Here is a 19789-nt window from a genome sequence, read left to right on the forward strand (position 1 = left end):
GCTGGTTAAACATGCTCGATGCTTCACGCAGATGTCATGCCTGCAAACCCTCTATACAATACAGTGCATGTTTTAAGACATTCTCAGGTCATAGAATCAGGTTTCACACATCAGACAAAACAGCTTCAGGTCTCTGGAAAAACAGTCATGACTCAGCTGTCGTACAATCAGGCTAAGCTAAGCGACTGCAGACACCACAGCTTTGGATGGCAAACTTTGTGTGACATTCGCAATTGCATTCCATATTATCTTCATCCTTCCATACCATAATTGGTAAAATGACTACTGAGTCCTCTGGGAGAAGAGGTCCCGCGCTGAGCGCTGTGCCTGCCACTTTGTGCCAGCGGGCCGGAGTCCAAAGCTTCAGTTAGTGGGTTCCACCTGTTCCTCAGTGCAACCGTTTGGCTTCTTTGTTAGTTCCGGGGCCAAATTAATGATTTACAACCAGGACTTTTACTCTAATCAGTGTTTATGTTCATTTATTAGACATAAAGCTTAATCTATCTCACACACAATCACCGTGTCTAGTTTGCTGTAGATCTGGACGCATGGTCAGTGATGTTCCTTTAACATCAGCAGATATATTTACAGAAGGTATCAGCAAGACTTTTGTAGTTGTTTTGAGACTGTCCCTAACTCAGTGACAGTGTGGGAGCTGACGTTTAATCAACTGATCTTCAATCTTTAATGTTGATTAATTATCAGAACAGGACGACTCTATTACTGGCAAAGATACAGTGACACTTTATTAACATCTGTATTGGCTAAAATGAGGTGTTAATTATTGGTTATTATATTAGAAATTCAAGTACATCCCCATAAAATACAATGTTAGTTGCATAATGAATTACATTTATATTCTGTATCAACAGCTTCAAGTCTGCTTTTCTGACTTTTTCTGACTGTTTCAATGTCAAAAATGGCAAAAATGTAAAGGATGTTTTTTTCTTTCGGTAAAACAATCAGAAAAACGTCATAAAGGCAAACCTGAGGCTGAAAGGGGAAAATCCCTTGCTGCTGCCTCAGTGCAGGGCAGGTTGTGACAGCATTAACAGTGTTTACAATATTACTAACTAAGATACAGCTGAAGATATCGATGGTGATAAAACGTTAATTTATGACCATGTTTATTAGCACGGCAGCTCATTACAGCACAAAGGAGTGGAGAACAGGCTGAACACAGTCTTCTGAAAATGAACTGAAACACACAAGTCTCGAATAACTGTGATTGTTCATTTGTGCCCATTTCAAACACATAGAAAAGCATTGTTTTTGTTCGCATTAAAAAAAAACACAAAATGTCAAAGCACATAAACACATAAAAATTAAAAAAACCCATAAATGTCGCAAGTGATTCCCAAATTCACTTTCTTACAGGATGCCAAGGCAATTTCCGAAACACGTCAAATTTCAAAACACAGGATGCTGAACACGTGATCCTTTGTGAGGTTGCACTAACACTGGAGGGGTAAAAGCACTCGTTACAAACCATCACCTGCAAAAAAACAGATATGTTTTCATACATTTACGCAAGAGTTGATCTAGAAACCGTGTGCAGACAGACCTCAAAATTGAACCGGAGCTGGAAAAAAGGACACTTGATGTGTTAATACTGTACACTTAAACATGCAGCCTTTTAAAAAAGCACTTAAGACACTTAAAACAACATGAAAATGAAGGAGGCTTACAGTAAAAGTACTGAACATCTGAGAGATCTGAAGTGAACATTCGCAGACTAGCGCTCTTGGCTTGTGTACCACTAATGCTGCCACAGAACGGTGAAAAGGCATCAACTGTGTGAAAAAACAGAAAGACTTGGTGCGACCGCAAAATAGGTAGGGGCGGATTTCACAAAGAGAGCTGAGCGTTCTTGCTGATTTTTCTTAGCACGTAGTCATCCAAACGAAAGAGAAATCCAGGATCAATGAATGAGGGTCCTGGTGCAACCCTTTAGCTGAGAGTGTCAATAGTGCGACGGGCCAGGCGAGTGTTTTCGTCCTCTAGGAGAGGAGGATGAGAGCTGACTGTTGTGCCTGTCACTTTGAGCTAGCAGGCTCGAGTCCAAAGCTTCAATTAGTGCGGTCCTCGGTGCAACCGTCTCGGTGCCGGTCGCTCCGTTTCCTGCGGTGATGCTGAGACAATGCCACGCGCCTGCAGAATGGATTAGCGCTGTAAGTCAAGGCTGCTGTAGAAGGTAACAATCACAAGTTGATTCCGAACAATACGCTACGTATGAGTGCCTGCTATGAAACCACATGCTGCTTTTGAGACCGAACGCAGGAGTCTCTGTGCAGTGGGAGCCCTCAGGGGCGCTGCATTGTCTGCTGGTTCACAGGGTGCTACAGCACTTAGCTACAGAAGCTGAACAGTTAGCCTGCCCGTTTGACAAAAGACGGCACCTCGTCCTAGCAGGCTTCGGAGGGATGCCGACAGATTATGCACACAGTGGTCTTGCTTTTAGGCAGATAAGGCCTAAGGATGTGGGGTAAAGGCGGATGGGGGCATTGCACTGAGTCTACGTTGGCTACTAATGGATACAGGCACAAAATCTTCAAGGAAACATAAAGAAAGAAACTTCAGGGGGGGCTGTCCGTATACTGCACACTGCACCAACCTCTCACGGAGAAAGGACTTCCGTCTACAGTACATATGGCAAACTTCTTCAAGTCAATTGCACTCTGAGCGCTGACGATCTTGCTAGCTGACTGTGGCACATGAAAACAGCTTCACGCTACCGTCTTCAACAGACTTGAGGTCAGCTTACAAACGCCTGCATTTGCTTTCCGTTCTCTCAGTTCACAGCAGAGATGATGACTTAATATTAATTAATAATATGAACACTTCAATACTAATGCTATGAATGCTAAAACGTCAACGCTAATGGTATAAGTGCTAAAACGTAACGGCTAATACTTTTTGTCTTGGTTCAGAGGGACCAGGGCCAGTTCTGTCACATTCATGCTCAGGACGGAAAGATACAGGAACCGATTACAAACGATCCTTGTAAGAAGAGCTACGAGTGGCAGGACTGAGTTGCAAACGATCTTTGTAAGAAAAGCTACGAGTGGCAGGACTGAGTTGGTTAGCATTTCTCATGAGATTCTTCACGCTTTTGTCTGGATTTGGATCATTTTGCTGGTTGTTTCGCTTCACCGAAAACTGGCGTGTAGCAACATAAGCTACTTAAGGGTAGATTCATGCAAGTAGGGGACTCCAGCACAACCAAGATAAACTTAAGAGTAATGCAGATCCATCTAAGCTAAATGAATGTACCCCCTTACAACCTTCGCCTGCTGCGTGAGGTGTTATCTGTCTGATGAAAGGTAATCAGTGCTTCCTATTATACTTTGTCTCTGTCAGGGTTGTTTTCTTCAACACTGTGTCCTTCCCTTGAATGATATCGTCTCTTGTCCAGCGCCAGAGATAAAGGAGAATAAAAGACAGAGGCTTTCCGATGGTACGGTACGTAGCGAGGCTGCCTCGACTGTCCTGTTGAGGAAAGGATGTCCTGCAAGATCCCACCAGTGACTTGGTGTCAGTTCCGTTACCAGAGTGACTCTCTCTTTAAACAGAGGGCAGATCAGTCATCGGTATGTAGGTGGTTTGGTGGTGATGGTCCTGACCCGTGCATGGCTACTGATTTGTGCATTAAGACAGGGAGTGTGTTGGCCCGACAGGCCTCAGTGCGCAAGGTTTCCTGGAGAAGCCATCGTCCTTCACTGGTCAAGACAGCTGCCATTCTGGGTAGAAGAACTTGATGGGGTGGGTCTTGGCCCACTTGGCAAAAACAGCCTTCTCTGTTATGAAACGGTGGCCACCGTAAGGGGCACTCTCGTGCAGGAGGTATTCGGCACACTCGTCACGGCTTCCAGCTTCGTAGTAGTGGTACGGAACCTTCCTGTAGCCTTCGGATCTGACGAAGCAGGGCAAAGGGGGTGGCAGACCGAAAGAAAAGAGAAAGAAAAACATTTTTAGAACCCACCACTTTACTACCATTCTTTCGTGGTAAAAAGTCACTGGCTCTTTTAAAGGAATGGTCATATTACCTATTCCAATTCAGCCAAGACACTTTGGCGTTCTTATCTTGCTTCCTTAGTTTTCCAGTGGAGCTCTGAGGCTAACACTAGAAGTCAGTAGTCACCAAAATCTTTTCTGTAAGTATATCTGTCACGATTGGCCCCTCCCAGTCCTGTCCAGTTTTGGTTCAGTCCTCTCAATGTGCGTTCGTTTTGGTTTTGTTACTCCGCCCTTGATTGTGTTCACATGTCCCTCATTGTCCCGTCTATTTAAGCCCTGTGTTTGCCCTTTGTTTTCGCTGGTCGTTGTGTGCTCGTCGTGTTGGTGTTGTTTGCCTTATCCAGCTGTTTGTCATGTCGGAAACTCAATCTGTTCATGTTGGCTATATGACCCTGGACCGTTACGACCCTGATATTGGATTTGCCCTCAATAAAAGTCGCTTACCTCCGCACATGCGTCCGCTACCTCGCTCCCCGTTACAATATCCCCAAACTTTCTCTCAGCCTGCTCACACCACATCCTAGTCTTCATCAGTAGTACAGTATAACTTTACTGTAAGCTTTAAAGATGAACAAAACTTAGGGACGCATATGGACCTACAGATAGCACTCGCAGTTTTTGTTGATCCTTTTTGAAAACAGTGTTGGGGGAGTTATTCACACAAGTTATGGCATTAAAAGACACTAATTACTTCCCTCCAGCTGAACATTAATTACTTTACTCATTAATTCCTGGGAAAAGTAATCTTGTTACTCATTCTTCACTTCCATGCTAGTCTCTAAAACCCAGACAACCGCAAAAACACACAAGGAAAAATTTAAAAACTTAATTTAAAAAGCCAGTCAGTATCCCTGCCTTTGAACAAGATACAGTTATGCCTGATAAAAATGATGAATGGCTCAGGCTGTTCTGAGAAACTAGCCAAAGTAGAAACAAAAGCAGCTGCCTCAAAATAAAATCTTTATGAATAAAACGTAAAGCCCAAGGAGCAGTTTTGGAATGGAAATCGAGGCTGGTCTGCTGAGGTACGCTTGGCTCTCTCTTGTCTTCGGTACGGGGATCTTCATTCATCAATTTAATTTCGGCATGATTAAATGCCTTGACAGAATTTACCTGTGTTTGCACTGCACTTCACAAAGTCATGCAGTCAGGAATCGTAGGTGCTGCATGCATGCTCAAATTCCGTGAGATGACATGGATAAATCCATACGGAGAGGAAATTTATGTGTTAAACGCCCTGTGCATAATTAACACTGCTCAGTCAGAGGTGTATGAGTAATGCAAGTAATGAAAGTCTTACTGAGAAACTGTAATATGATTATAAGAAATTAACCGGTAATACGTTACACTACACTGCCAAAAAAAGGATATCACTGTAACACATTACTGTGTATTGGTATCCCAAAAATTTTTTACAAGAAACTCAATTCCTGAATTTTCAAACTGAAGCTGTATGTTTAGAAGTGGAAACAACAGAAATCTCAAATTTAATCGACCATACACCTGCATGATGCACATTCACATGAAATGAAGTCAGAATTTGGCATTATCTAAATGGGTGCCTGTAGTGTTCAGCTACATGGTGAGGCTTTGTTCATTTTTATAGTTGACAGGGAGTCTTACTGTGTCCTAAACCACAAGTCTGAGTGACCTTAATGAAAACCTGCTAGATTTTAGGTGACTATTGACTTCTAGCATTTGTTAATAACATTAGCCACTTGCCCTGCGTGCAGACAGCTGGTCACCATAGCAACACAGACCAAATCTTACCTAGCTAATATGATAATTTGGAGACAAATGGACTTATTTGCATTCATAATCGCTCCAGCTGGTTTCCTGAAATGTTTAATCTGCAACGAGAAATTGTCAAACCTTAAAAGTCACAAGGCTGAAGTCGCTTCTCATTCACCAGCTTCTTGTTCGAATTTTCCCGTTCCATCGTTCCAGCATTAACATTCTGGCACCTCAGGCACAATTTGCACAAAACACAGGCACAAAACGTGGAACGTGAAAATCTGAACAAGAAGCTGGCGAATGAGAAGCCACTTCAGCCTCGTAAAACGTCAAGCATTGACATTTTACAAGAAACGGTTCTACTTTTGTGGAAAGGTTTCCTGCTGGAGATGTGAGAAAAGCGGCTGTAGCTCAGCTAAAGGCTGCGCTTTCATTTCTATTATATAGCACATTAGCACATAGTGAGACATATTTACAGCCAAGATAAAGAGTTGTGGCTCCCAACGTGGTTTGATTTTTGTTGAAAGGACAAAATGGCTCTTCTTACCATTTGGGTTGCCCAGCCCTGATCTTGCAAACTATTACTGTAACTGCACACAACCTGTTTTAGCAATGAAATGATTTAGCACTTAAACCCCGACTGTTCTGAATCAGCAAAAGCAAAGAGCGACAGTTATCCTGTCCCTTTCACTTTTTTGCCTGCAACATTACAAATGAATTCAGTTTCCCTCCCCTCCCCCCTCCCGCAGCACCTGTTGAATTTCAATTACAGGCAAACCAGTGAGGTCAATTGCTACGATGGCTTTACACATCATGTTAAAATAGATACTTTCCCGCCGCACTGCCTTGCATCGTAATGACTCTGTTGTGGCCACTGTTCCCCCGCACTCCAGTGTACGCTGGCGGCTGAGATTCGCCATAAAATGAAATGGCCCATTGTTTTGAAGCAGGAGTGGAATGCATAATGGACGCTAACAGCGGAGAGTATAATGACTACTTACAAACAAGCTTTGCTTATGGGAATACTTAGAACTTCAGGGTTTTTTTTTTCGGAATACAACAACCAGACTGTTTTGGGATTTGCAAAGTCGCACTCAAAGGCATTTTTCTGCTGGCAACTAACGGCTGGAACAGCTTCAGGTGAAGCACAAGACACTCCGTGGATGAACCCGAACCATTAAAACAGGTTATAACAGTAAACAGATGCATGCACAGGAGGAGAACAAGACCAGTAAAAAATAACCCCTCAAGGATGGTCAACAAGGGAAAACATTAAGAGCACATTATGAGCAAAATATGTTGAAAACCTAGACCTCACTGGCTTTGCCCAGAATTATTACTTATTATTGCCTCATTACCTTCTCTCATGAAGTCGTCTGATCCTCGGTGGAACTGCGCTGACATCCCAATTAAGCAGTGAGGAAACAGGCTGAAAATGTCAGCACTACTGGGTGTCTGTGGGTATAAACTGGGCCTCAAGGTTTCATTTACAATATTCTCAAATCAAGTCTGCTGGTTATCAAGGGTCATCCTTACCTCAGATTTTGCCAAGACATGCTTGGTGCCCAAAGTATAAAAGTACAAAATTCGGGCTTTCACAAGATGGTAGTAAGGGTGAAAACTTTCTATGATACACATGAAATTCAGCCAATAATTCTTATCACTACAACATGTCTGGACAGCTCAACGCATTTGGAGGGGAATACTGCTACTTCTATTGAGTCCATAGACCAGCATGGACAGGCGGTGGAGGAAACTCATCCGGAAACACGGACAGAGAATTGTAATCAATTTGAACTCTGTATCTTGTAGATACTCTTAGAGCCAGCCTTTCCGTGGGACTACAGATATTGTCCCGAGACTTTAGAGCTCCATCACCCAACATGAAAGAGGTCTAAAGAAACCAAACTCAGCAAGGTAAGAGTTGCTGAGAAGCTCTGCCAGATGACCAATTTTGGGACCCATACAACCTTTCTGTGAGACACTGTGGCCTCAATAATGCCTTTGTTTGGCTACCTTTGTTACTTCCTCTGCTTGCCTTGAGTTATTAGATAGCAATCAATGTTCACACTGATGCCAACCATTACATTGATGGTGAGAGGAGGGCCCGTGCTTTAGAATGAGACTGCCCCTGACCCTCTAACCCCTGGAGTACCAGAGATACAGGCCCTGGAATTTAGTGCCCTCGGAGAGTGGGGGTCAAACTCGGAATGGTTAAGAGTTGTGGAGGGGCTCAAGTAAATGAAACTCTTTACTCTTGATCGAATATCAAACTGTAAAGGGAGGTAGTGCTCGAGTGCCTCTTTTCAGTGCCACAGAAACTCTCAGTCTATTCCATGAGGAAACAGAGTTACAGGCCCTCAAACCCCTTACACTTGGAGCCTTGGAATTCAGCCAGAAGAGTGGCAAAGGCAAAACAGTCCAACCTTGTGGTTTAAATCCCTGTGGAACTTGAGAACTGGTTCAAACTTGGAAAAGGGTTGTGACAAAGTTTGGAATGTCATAGGCAGACGAGGGAAGCTTGTTCTGACACCAAACTTCAGAGTGAGTTAAAGAAGATCCAGGGCTTTCGAATGAGACTAACCCCAACCCTCCGTGCCTGGAGTCCTGGCTACGAATGGCTGTCGATCTTCTGACAATGAGGCAAACATTTAGATGGTTGTGCCACTTGGGAGCCCATGCAACATACTTTTGTACATTTTTACAGGAAGCAGTATTAGACCAGCAACAATAAACATATTACACTCACAATGTCCATAATAAAAAAATACTGATGTATGCAAAAGTTCTCCACATGGTCAAATTATGTTCTGTTGATTTTGTAAGTGAAAATATGTTAACCTCTACAGAAAACACACATTTTAATGCACAGTTACGGTTTACTGTACTAAAACACAAAATGTGGCCTTTGCAAAAGTTACGGCAAATATACGGTTTATAATTCATGTTTTCCTTGTTGTTCCAATTTGTTAAAAATAAATAAATAAACTTATTTTCACTTAGAAAATCAACAAAACGTAATTTGACCAGGGGCACCCAAACGTTTCCATACATCTCTACAGACAGAACATTTCAGCCTTACTTGCAGTAAGTGTCGTTGATCATTCCGTACACTCGGATCTCCTTGCACATGTCCATGGCCAGGATAAGCGTGAACCAACCAGTGCTCAGGTACGACCCTGACTGAATCCTGTCAACACACACACACACACACACACACACACACACACACACACACACAAAAAATCACATCAGAAGTCTGCATTCAGAACTTCCCTATTCACACAGTGCTATTCACTCACAATGAGCCGCGTTCACAGATAGTGGCTCATAATGACAGATGCGAGCCTTGGCAAGCGACTCTCTCTCAAGCAAAAGTATCTCCGTGTCCCTGTCGCCGGGGGACGTGTCACGCGGAGTGACAGCACTATGGTTTGAGACTAGACTTCTATGCCGGAGGTTAATGGCAGTGCTTGCTGACAGCGCTGTGGACTGACATGGCCGCGGTAAACATGAGCTGTCAGAGAGAGGTAACCAGGAGATACAGAGATGCATACTTTCATTGACCACAGGCTTGTCAAAGGCTTGACTGCACACTGTCTAAAATTAAAATGAAATGATTTAGGAATTTTGACTAATGTTGAATAGCTGCCAATAGAACAGGCAGGTACATCAGACTACAGTTAAGAGAGGGAGGTAGAATGATTGGAAACGGCCCAAAATTACCTGAAACAATGTCTGATTACATTGACTTACATTCAGAGTAAAGTATGTTTTTCCTAAAATATAAATGGTATTATACACTATTGTGAACAAGCAGGTAAAACCAAATTACACCACTGGTTTAATCAGATCGGTTTAACTCTACAGCATCAAGACACTTAGACGTCTGTAGTTATTAATGCCAAATAATTATTTAATTTATGTAATTGCACATTTAATCCTGTAAAATCCCACGCTTCAACACAAATATATGTGATGTTGATGATGGTAAAAGAGTGGCATATTTAAAAACATAAGTTTCCTGTGGGGACTATTTTCCTTAGAACACCCTGCGTGTACCCCTCCGCCGTGAATGGGTTATGCTAAAATCTTATCTCCAGACCATAAAACAACCTCTCAGACATCAGGCAGCGTACCCATAACCTTTTGGTATGTAAGCTTTCTGTGACGGAGCTTTCAGAGGTGGACGTCTGGTTCCTATCACCACCACTGTGAGCAATTCTTGGTCTGTTTCGGAGCATTTCACACCAAACCACTTTGAATGACTTTATTTACATTTCAACTATTTATTTATGCAGAAATCCAGTTAGTGTCCCCTTGAAAACACACACAAAAAAAGGGTTGCACAGAAAGTTTGACAGTGAAATCTGCAGCAAGACCAAGAGCTGATAAACGCTGGCTAAAGAAGGGCCCCTCAAATGGGCCACAACTGGCCGGCCTGGAGGCCTATGGGTAAGTGAGAGTGATTGAGATGGACACTGGCAGAACAGCTTCGGCGCTTCTCGTCCAGGAAATAAACAGTATCTGAGAAATGAAGTCTGACAGTCGGAACGGCGCTCAAAGTAAATAATGTACCGCGCCTTCACGCCACGCTTTACCTGCCTGCTCTCTGGACCGGCGTCAAAGCATACATCACTGCTCTTCAGCCGTGCCTTCATATTCTCTGCAGCCTTGAGGATATGAGCTTGGCTTTGTGTCCCCCGGCTTGAACTGCCAATCATCGAGACGGAATGATGGTTACGCGTCCATTTGGAGAAGCGATGGGAACCTATGGCTAAATCCATTTGGCGGCAGCTTTGTGCGGAACGGAGCAGTCTGGCTTTAAAGTGCAGACATTAATTCCAGCTCTCCTCCCACCAAGTGCAGCTCGGGCTCACTAAATTGCTATCTAGGCTGAGCTGCAGGGGCATTGTTCAACCTTAAGTGTTGCGTGATTTGCCTGGGGGAACACAATGCCTTTTTAATGACCGATACTCTAGTTGCTGGAGCAGTTTAATAGCATTGATTTTGGAGAAAAGAGGCTGAACCTCAACCTGGCAGCATCTCTGGAAATGTTTCATACTCATCTCTGTTTCACATCCAGCCAGTGCGGCAGGGTGGCGGTCATTTGATGCTTTATGGCCATTTTTAATGGCTCAGGATGGCGGTGGGCAAAATGAGCTCATTTATATCAAGATATTATGACACTTCAATGTATTATCATGACATAAAAAATAAAAAATGTTCATTATAATAATGGCTGAGGCTCATGTTTAATGAATAATAAGCGTTTTGCATATTTAAAAAGTCCAAGTTTTAAAAAAGTCCATTTTACAATATAATAATATTTACACAATGGAATAGCGTCATTCAGGTGTTCCTCTTTTATACTGGTAACTTTCCCACCCAGTAGCATAGATTAACATAGCATAGCCTTATAGTTAGGAAAAGAATAAAACAACAAATGCATGACTGACAAATGACAAATAACACTAACTGGAATATATTCAGTCCTCAGTGCAGTAGTAACAGGTTAACAGGCTCCTCCAATAATTTTTCAGGTAAAGGTGATTTTACGGATATGTCACCTGAATGCTTACAAGTTTTAATGTCCACGTTAAAGCCAGTGCTTGGAATACATGCCACAGATGGGTATTCACCTAAAACTTGCAAAGGTCCACTCACATCAAATATCTTGCTTACAAAGTTAAAAAAAAAACATGGCAGAAATGGTGATATTTAAATGCTTGACCATTAACGACAGTCCAGCTAACTAATAAAATAAAATAAAACACATCAAATATGTTTTGATAAACTATTGCTGGGAAATATGACAATATTTATCATTATTGTGATTAATTGCATAACAACATGTCACAATATGCTTATTGTGAATATTGTAAGTACTTAAAAATCATGTCCCAACTGCAAGTTTGGTTATATAGTGAGCACAAGTACTCAAGTTTAACTGGATTCAGAGCAGCACAGAATGTGTTTTTGATAGAAGCAAAATGTGGCACTATTTTGTTCTAATAGTAGTAACACATTAGCAACCATCTGGAATGCCATAACATGGGCTTAGCAACAACTTAGCAACTATCTGGGATACCATACCAACAGCCTAGTAACACCTTAGCAACCATCTGGAATACCACAGAAACAACCTAGCAACACCTTAGTAACCACTTGGGAGTCCATAACATTGGCTTAACAACAACTTAGCAACTATCTGGGATACAATACCAACAGCCTAGTCACACCTTAGCAAACATCTAGAGTACTATAGTAATAGGTTAGCATCACCTTAGCAACCACCTTGGAGTCCATAATATCGGCTTAGCAACACTTTAGCAACTACCTGGGACACCTTACAAACAGCCTAGTAACACCTTAGCAACCATCTGGAATACCATAGAAACAACCTAGCAACACCTTAGTAACCACTTGGGAGTCCATAACATTGGCTTAGCAGCAACTTAGCAACTATCTGGGATACAATATGAACAGCCTAGTAGCACCTTAGCAACCATCTGGAATACTGTAGCAACGACCAAGCGACACTTTAACAACCAACCTGGGAGTTCATATCAACGTCCTAAAAAGCCTTAACACCCACCCATGATACCATCGCAAACCACCAAGCAACACATTGGATGCCATAGCAAGCTCATAGCAACACCACAGCAACTCCCTGGATTACTGCAAACTGGATTGGATTATCAAAAACAATCAACAGTGTTCTGCAACTGCTTTAACCTTTGAAACACTATTTATGAACTTTCTCTTTAAAATGTGTTTTTATGTACGGCCCTTTCATACAGAAAGATCAATAAAAACCAAACTGCATCACTCTTCCCACCCCTACCTCAGTGTGCTTCGGGGCACCTTACCTGCTCTGGTGAAACCTTACATAACGGTAGCCAAGGCTGGATGCTGACAACCCAGCAAGTCAATCAGTTAAGCTGCATTAAAGGCACATTACACAGCTGAAATCCAGATCTGAACCCTAGCAGTCCGGCTCACACAAGCCCTGGCCAATTACCACACTTCTAACACAAACCCAGATGAAGGTCCATCACTTGACGACTTCACCACTGATGAGCTTCATAATAGGTGCAGCTAACAGAAGCGTAATAATTTCTTTTTGTTAGTATAAACCTGTACTCCCGAGGGACGAATCCGCCATAACGGTCGGCATTGAGCCTGGGGGAGATGGTTCTGCTTGCTAGTGCTCTTAAGCGGGCCAAACCAATTTATTTTAATGATGCCGCAAAGTACGGCCATTATTACCTGACACATTAGAGCAGGCCGAGCGTTCCTCTGAGCTACAGTTGTGTTTACTTTCATTCTGCCGAAATCTATTAATAACCCCCGAGGCCATCGGCAGCCGCCGTTCAAAGGCAGCCCATTTATTACTGCAGCGACTCCATTCTTCAGCCGAGTTTCAGCCAGGTCAGCAGACGCCCATCCACTGAGGTCTATTGGCTAACAGCTAATGGCACTGTTCTGCTTCTCTGTCAATACATTGTGAGGAGGAGAACGGTTCTCTTGCTTTTTTCTTTTAGCCATCAGCACCAAACCAGAACTGTCCCATATTCATACCTGCCATTTTGCATCGATTTGTGGGTTTGTAGCCATTAATACAAAAAAAAGCATTAACTAGCCAGTGGAGAAGATGCTTTTTAACATGGCTAGCCATTCAACAGTGCGAATTTGGCAGGGAACTTATGGAAATAGATGAAATATTCACTGTAATCTGTAATGTCTACCCACAACGACAAATTAGGCAAAATATATTGGTCATTTAATGCAGAGGCTGCCAACCACCTGGCCATATATTGTTTAATACAGCTCTCTGCAGTACAGCAGTATAGTTTTATTATTAAAGGAGCACTACTAGTTTAGAAGTTCCACCTACCATATTCACGGACGCACACTGTCGAGGTCAACGTGCTTTTTTAGATCTTTGTGACCATAAAACCCTTCACAAACGTTGTACAGACAAATACCATGACATAATCTTAGCGAACAATGATACAGTAAGTATGCAGCTGACGTTATCTCGGGTACAGTTTCTGCTGTGAAGTTAAACAGCTGCTGGCACAAACATTCACAAACAGGACAAAACAATACTGACCTGTTTCTGTGAAACAGCAAAAATGAGCTAATATTACATACCTGTCTAACAGGAGCGACCTCCTCATCCGTTTTCATGCATTTTAACTCAATGAAGCTGAAGTAGCTTCGTTTTCAGCGGCTTCTTGCTTGAATTTTCCTGTTCCACCTACAGCAACTAGGCTACATTTCAGCGCCACAGCTTCTTGTTTGAATTTTCCCTGTTCCACATTCCACCCAACAGTGTACATTCTGCAGGAAATTTATAAAGATGTTTGAGATTTAAGCCTATTGGTCCTTACAACCAAAGTCCAATGAAATCACTAAAATGTCAATGAATTCTTCAGATCTTTCCACAGCTGATACAGCTTCAATGACAGGCTTTGCTTCTCCACACCTAAGGCTAATATCCTCTTCTGAGTCAACTACTATCCATTTGTTCAGCTGTGTGCTGGCGAAAAGCAGGAAGGGGAAAATTAAAATGCCCAACACGGAAGAGTCAAAAAGCTAAGGCAGAGATATATATCTCTCCCCAATCTCGCTCTATTTCGGATTCCTCACAGCGCACTACCTGGGCAGAAATATTCATTAATCCGTGAAGAGCCAAAGCCTTATGCCCTGATCTTTATCTTCTCAGACCGCCAGCATCTAGCGGATTTTAGCCATCCGTTCATGCTCAGAAATAAAGTTTGGGACGCCAGCACGGTCTTTATTCCACCCAAGACGGGCTTATACGCCTTAAAGCCTGGTGAAGGATTTGAGAAGATCTGTATCACAGAGAGATTCTGATTTGGTCAGATATTAAGACTTGTATATCGAGTGCAATGTACACGGTAGCCTTAACAGTAACGCTTACGCTCCAGCGGCTTTGTGAGTGCACCGCTGATTCTGACGTTCTGCATGAACATTATGAATGTTAACACAGGAAAGCTGAAGAAAGAAGCCTAATTATGCTGAAGTTATCAGCTTTTGCATTATTCCTCCACCTCGTTTTGCTGAGGTCATTTTTCTCTATATGAATATGCAAATATGAAGAATGGGACATTAACAAGAAAAAAAAAAATCATGTTTATTTCATCCTTACGCACAATCAACTTTCAAGGCCTAAAAAATTTTCTCCTATTTGTTATTTTAATATCTTCATATGCATCATTAAAATGCATGAAAAGGAATGTGAAAAGCTTTAAAGGCCAAGGGAGCGCAGTGTAAAATATTAAAAATGTCTGTATGATACCAACATTGAGTTTTAGATTTAACATCAAGCAACATTAAAATGAAGATAAAAATATAATTAAAAAGAGCTGATTAGACCTACTTAAGACGGTCTATAGGGCATGGCTAATATGCTAAAGAGCAAGCGTGACAGTACGCTGTTCGCTGTAAATTTTTGGTTGGTAGACTATTTTCAGTCCAGCATTGACAATGAGGTGTCCAGCAGCACTGCTGTGTCTGATCCACTCATAACACTGCAACATAAAATGGGCTGATAAAACGAGTGCAGATACAAGGAGGTGCACTAAATAAAGTGGCCAGCAACGGCCCGGCAACACTTTAGCAGCCACCTGGGATTCCATAGTAATGGCCAAGCAACATCTTAGCAACCAACTGGGATTCCATAGCAATGGCCCAGCAACATCTTAGCAACCACCTGCGATTCCATAGCAATGATCCAGCAACATCTTACCAACCACCTGGGATTCCATAGTAATGGCCCAGCAACATCTTAGCAACCACCTGGGATTACATAACAATCGTCCAGCAACATCTTAGCAACCAATTGGGATTCCATAGCAATTGTCCATCAACATCTTAGCAACCACCTGGGATTCCATAGCAATGGTCCAGCAACATCTTACCAACCACCTGGGATTCCATAATAATAACCCAGCAACATCTTACCAACCAACTGTGATTCCGTGATTCCATAGCAATGGTCCAGCAACATCTTAGCAACCACCTGGGATTCCATAGCAATGGTCCAGCAACATCTTAGCAACCACCTTGGATTCCATAATAATGGCCCAGCAACATCTTTGCAACCAACTGGGATTCCATAGCAATGGCACTGTCAAGCTTTAAGTTGGTTCATGAACCTTCCCCTTCTAGTTAGTTTTATTAATAATGTGATTAACATTTTGTGGCATATATATTTTTTTTAATTTAAGGATTCATTCTTGCTAATAATATTTTAATAAAACACTTCTATTGAAACATTAGCCCCAATTATGCCCCTGTACAATCCTGTACGCTGACTGGAGACAAAGTAAACGACGGGTGGTCTCACTTTTGCACAGTACTGTAAAAAGCTAAGACCTTAAAGCTGAAGGTCAGGGCTGTGGACGTTCTACTGACTGTAGCTTTTCTAACTAGATAAAAGGCATAGAGGTAAAATGTGGTCAAAACATAAACATCAGCTTTGAATTCGTATTAGTTTCAATATCACTACATTCGTCAGTTTGACTGCATTTTCCTTACTTCAGTGGCCACAGTGAGGTTTAAAACTCGCACTTCCACTCACTGCCAGCTTAGCCAGGAATGTCTTTGCATTCCGAATATCTACCACTTCATGAAATTGTACCTTGATGAAAGAGTCCCATGCAAATATTTATAATATTTGATTAATATTCGCTCAGTAACGGCTCCTTATTGCCCTGCTGCTACAGCCGGCTGAGCTGCAGACTTTGTCTTAGCCTGGGAGAAAGGACACTGCGCCAAAAACTAATATTTAATATTCAGAGGTCCGAGATCAATGTGCGAGTGGTAAATTGGATGTTGGATATTGTTGGGGACTGCCGAAGGGGAAATGTGAACGGCTCGGATGGGGAATGGAATGATCTCGCCGTTCGGAATTCTGCTCACACGTCTGCTGGGTAATGCCTCCTTCAAAGCGTCCAGAGTTAATGCAAATAACAATAGCGTATAAATGATGAAGTCTGTTGAATGCAATACAGCAGGCAGGCACTTCCTTTTCACGGCATTCTCTCCTCATATGCTACGGAACACTGTAGGCCTTCCATCCGCACATGCTGTTGACTCAACAGCACTGGAGGAGGAATACAAAACCGCTGAAGGTGCTTCGAGGTTAACGAGATGCCGCAGCTGCCGATTAGTGAGCCGGGTTTTACAGTCATATTACTGTAATTATAAAAAAAAGAGGAAGAATTCACTAACAATCCAAACGTCGAATCACACATTAGACAGATGCTTTGATGCGGAAAAGAATACATGCTTAAGTTTTCTTTTACGCCGAATGATTACAGTCAATCAAAATCAAGCGATACACACGCCTCGGACATCTTTTAAGAACGTTCCGACAATAAACGAATGTTGCAGCAATCATCAAATCAGGTTCTTTGGGACCCTCAGCATGCTCCAAGGGGGTGAAGCAAAATCGAAGCGAATGGCCCTGAATTTTTTCGTAACGGAGAGAATCGAAAGGTATTATATTCCACATTCTCTATTTGGAGTGAAAGAAACGACAAGGTGTCCCACGGGAAACGAGTGCTGTGGTCAATACGATGAATGAGGGATGGTCACAAGTCACTCTGTGTGAGTCGGAGTCGAGTCTTGAGTCTCAACATTAGGCTAAATCTGGTATGTTTGTATGGATTATTCTACCAAATTGAGCTGAAAACACTCAGATTTTTAACCTGAGCTTGAGCCTAAGCTCTGAGTGGCCCTAGAACTTAATTACGTTTATTTTATTCCAATAAATGATTGACACTAACAAAGCAATCATGACACCAACCAAATGTTTCCGTAGTGACAATTTTAGCTCATTTTGAGCAAAACTTAAAACCGCTAGCCAGTACATGACTACTGAACATGGCTTTGAATAGCTGTACACACATAAAACTTCATATTCTTCATTAAATTACAACAAAGTTTTAATTAACTGCAGAAAATGTGATTCAGTAGTTAATATTTAATGTTACACTGATTTTCAGACATTTACTTGAAAACAATGGGATATAACTGCTCACCATGTGGCCATGAGGGACAGGGATGCAGCCTCACCTCCTGCTCTAAAATGCAGGGGTGTGGTTAAAACAAAGCCCCCCCCACTGACTAAAACTCTTTTTGTTTCGGTACTGACATAAAAACATGGGACAGCATTTTATGAATATAGTCCTGTTGCTCATCATCTAGACCACTTATCCTCCAGGGTCGGAGGGTGCTGGAGCCTATCCCAGCATTCACTGGGTAGAAGGCAGGAATCACCCTGGACGGGTGGCCAGTTCATCAAAGCACAGATACAGACACACACACACACACACACACACACACACACACACACACAACCCTGGTTGCCTGGTCGGGGAATTGAACCCATGCCCACTGCCACCTTTGAAGAAAGTTGTTTTTTTTTATTTACAATAAAAATGATAACAATAAATCTGTCAACTTTCCTTTGAAAGAAATAAAAAAAAAAAAATGCAGTGTGTCCAATTTATCACCACTTCACCATCGTCACCCTTCCATATAAAACTCAGATGCGTGTGGGTTCACTGGTGGTTATGGGTACTAAATAAAATGTGATGGAACGGCACTGCAGTAAATGACCACACAAAGCAATCGTAAATTTGTCAGGCACGCGTTCAACCCGCCAAAAGTTTTCAGTTGTAGCAGTAAGTTTTGCTCATGTTCTTCTTTGGTAGAGTCTTTTGCTCGAAACGAGCTGAGAGTTGGTCCTCATCTCTGGTAAGAATGGATGCAACTCGAACAACTGGACACGGTCTGGTACTGACAAATATCGCTTCCAATCTAATACGGAACATTTTATAAAGGAAAAACACATCAGCCACATCCGCCACATAATGAATGGTAAGTGCAGGATTATAAAATTGGGCCAGTGAAAGGAGGACAGAGTGACCAGCTAGGAAAGCCAGTAAAATACAATTTTAGAGCCTCAATGACTGGAAATCTAATAAATGGCACGAATAAAAGACACAAGAATAAATTGCATTAAGTTCCAAATAAAAAGCCCCTGCAAATAAAACATAAATATACTGTTACCTTCCCTCTATGAATGTCCAGTGCTCCTGGACATTTAAACACCTCTGTGTCACTGCTGGACTGAAAATAGTCCACCAACCAGAAATATCCAGCCAACAGCGTCCTGCAGGCAGCGTCCTGTGACCACTGATGAAGGATCAGAAGATCAACACAAACTGTGCAGCAGCAGATGAGCTGTCGTCTCTGACTTCACATCTACAACGTTGACCGACACGGTAGGAGTGTCTAATAGAGCGGACAGTGAGTGGACACAGTGTTTAAAAACTCCAGCAGCACTGCTGTGTCTGATCCACTCCTACCAGCACACTAACACGCACAACACACACTAACACACCACCACAACCACGTCAGTGTTGCAGTGCTGAGAATGATCCACCACCCAAATAGTACCTGCTCTGTGAGGGTCCATGGGGGTCCTGACCACTGAAGAACAGGGTAACAGAGTATCAGAGAAACAGATGGACTACAGTCTGTAACTGTAGAACTACAGAGTGCAGCTATACAGTATTACAGGTATTACAGAAACATAAAACTTTAAATAATAATCTTTTTTTTTCAATAAGAATAAGAAAAATAAGAGATGGTAAACAGAAAACAACAGCTCCGCCCCCAGGGCTACAATATTTGATATCTGAGTTTGTGGCAGTCAGGAAACACGTGTAGAGATGTGCTGCTCTGTAAAACGTTTAGTGTTGTTATATGTCATTATATTCAGTATTGTGTGTCGGTACTGTGACTGTATCTATAACATTCTTCTGTCTATTCTTGTTTACCCTACATGGTCACATCTGTCACAGCTGTCACTTGTCATGTACAATCGTGGCATCAGACCTGCTATAAAACTGCATCAGCCCAGGGTCTGGCGGGCTGGCTGGGTGTCTGCAGACACAGAGCTGGTCCCCTGGTTAAGTTATGGTTTGGATTC

The 19789-nt window shown here is 42.3% G+C and overlaps 1 protein-coding gene across 1 annotated transcript in view; it reads right to left on the reverse strand.

Annotated features, from left to right (window-relative positions):
- Positions 1-720: 720 nt before the first annotated feature.
- Positions 721-19789, reverse strand: part of st6galnac3 (ST6 (alpha-N-acetyl-neuraminyl-2,3-beta-galactosyl-1,3)-N-acetylgalactosaminide alpha-2,6-sialyltransferase 3) — a 111872-nt gene continuing 92803 nt past the window's right edge. The window contains exons 4-5 of the mRNA XM_017703368.2: positions 8834-8941; positions 721-3913 (exon numbers count right to left, since the gene is read on the reverse strand). Coding sequence (XP_017558857.1) covers positions 3724-3913; positions 8834-8941 — 298 coding nt within the window. The 3' untranslated portion in view covers positions 721-3723. The remainder of the gene's footprint in view (positions 3914-8833; positions 8942-19789) is intronic.

This window comes from Pygocentrus nattereri, chromosome 2 (assembly GCF_015220715.1).
Source record: "Pygocentrus nattereri isolate fPygNat1 chromosome 2, fPygNat1.pri, whole genome shotgun sequence".
NCBI classification, from domain to species: Eukaryota; Metazoa; Chordata; class Actinopteri; order Characiformes; family Serrasalmidae; genus Pygocentrus; species Pygocentrus nattereri.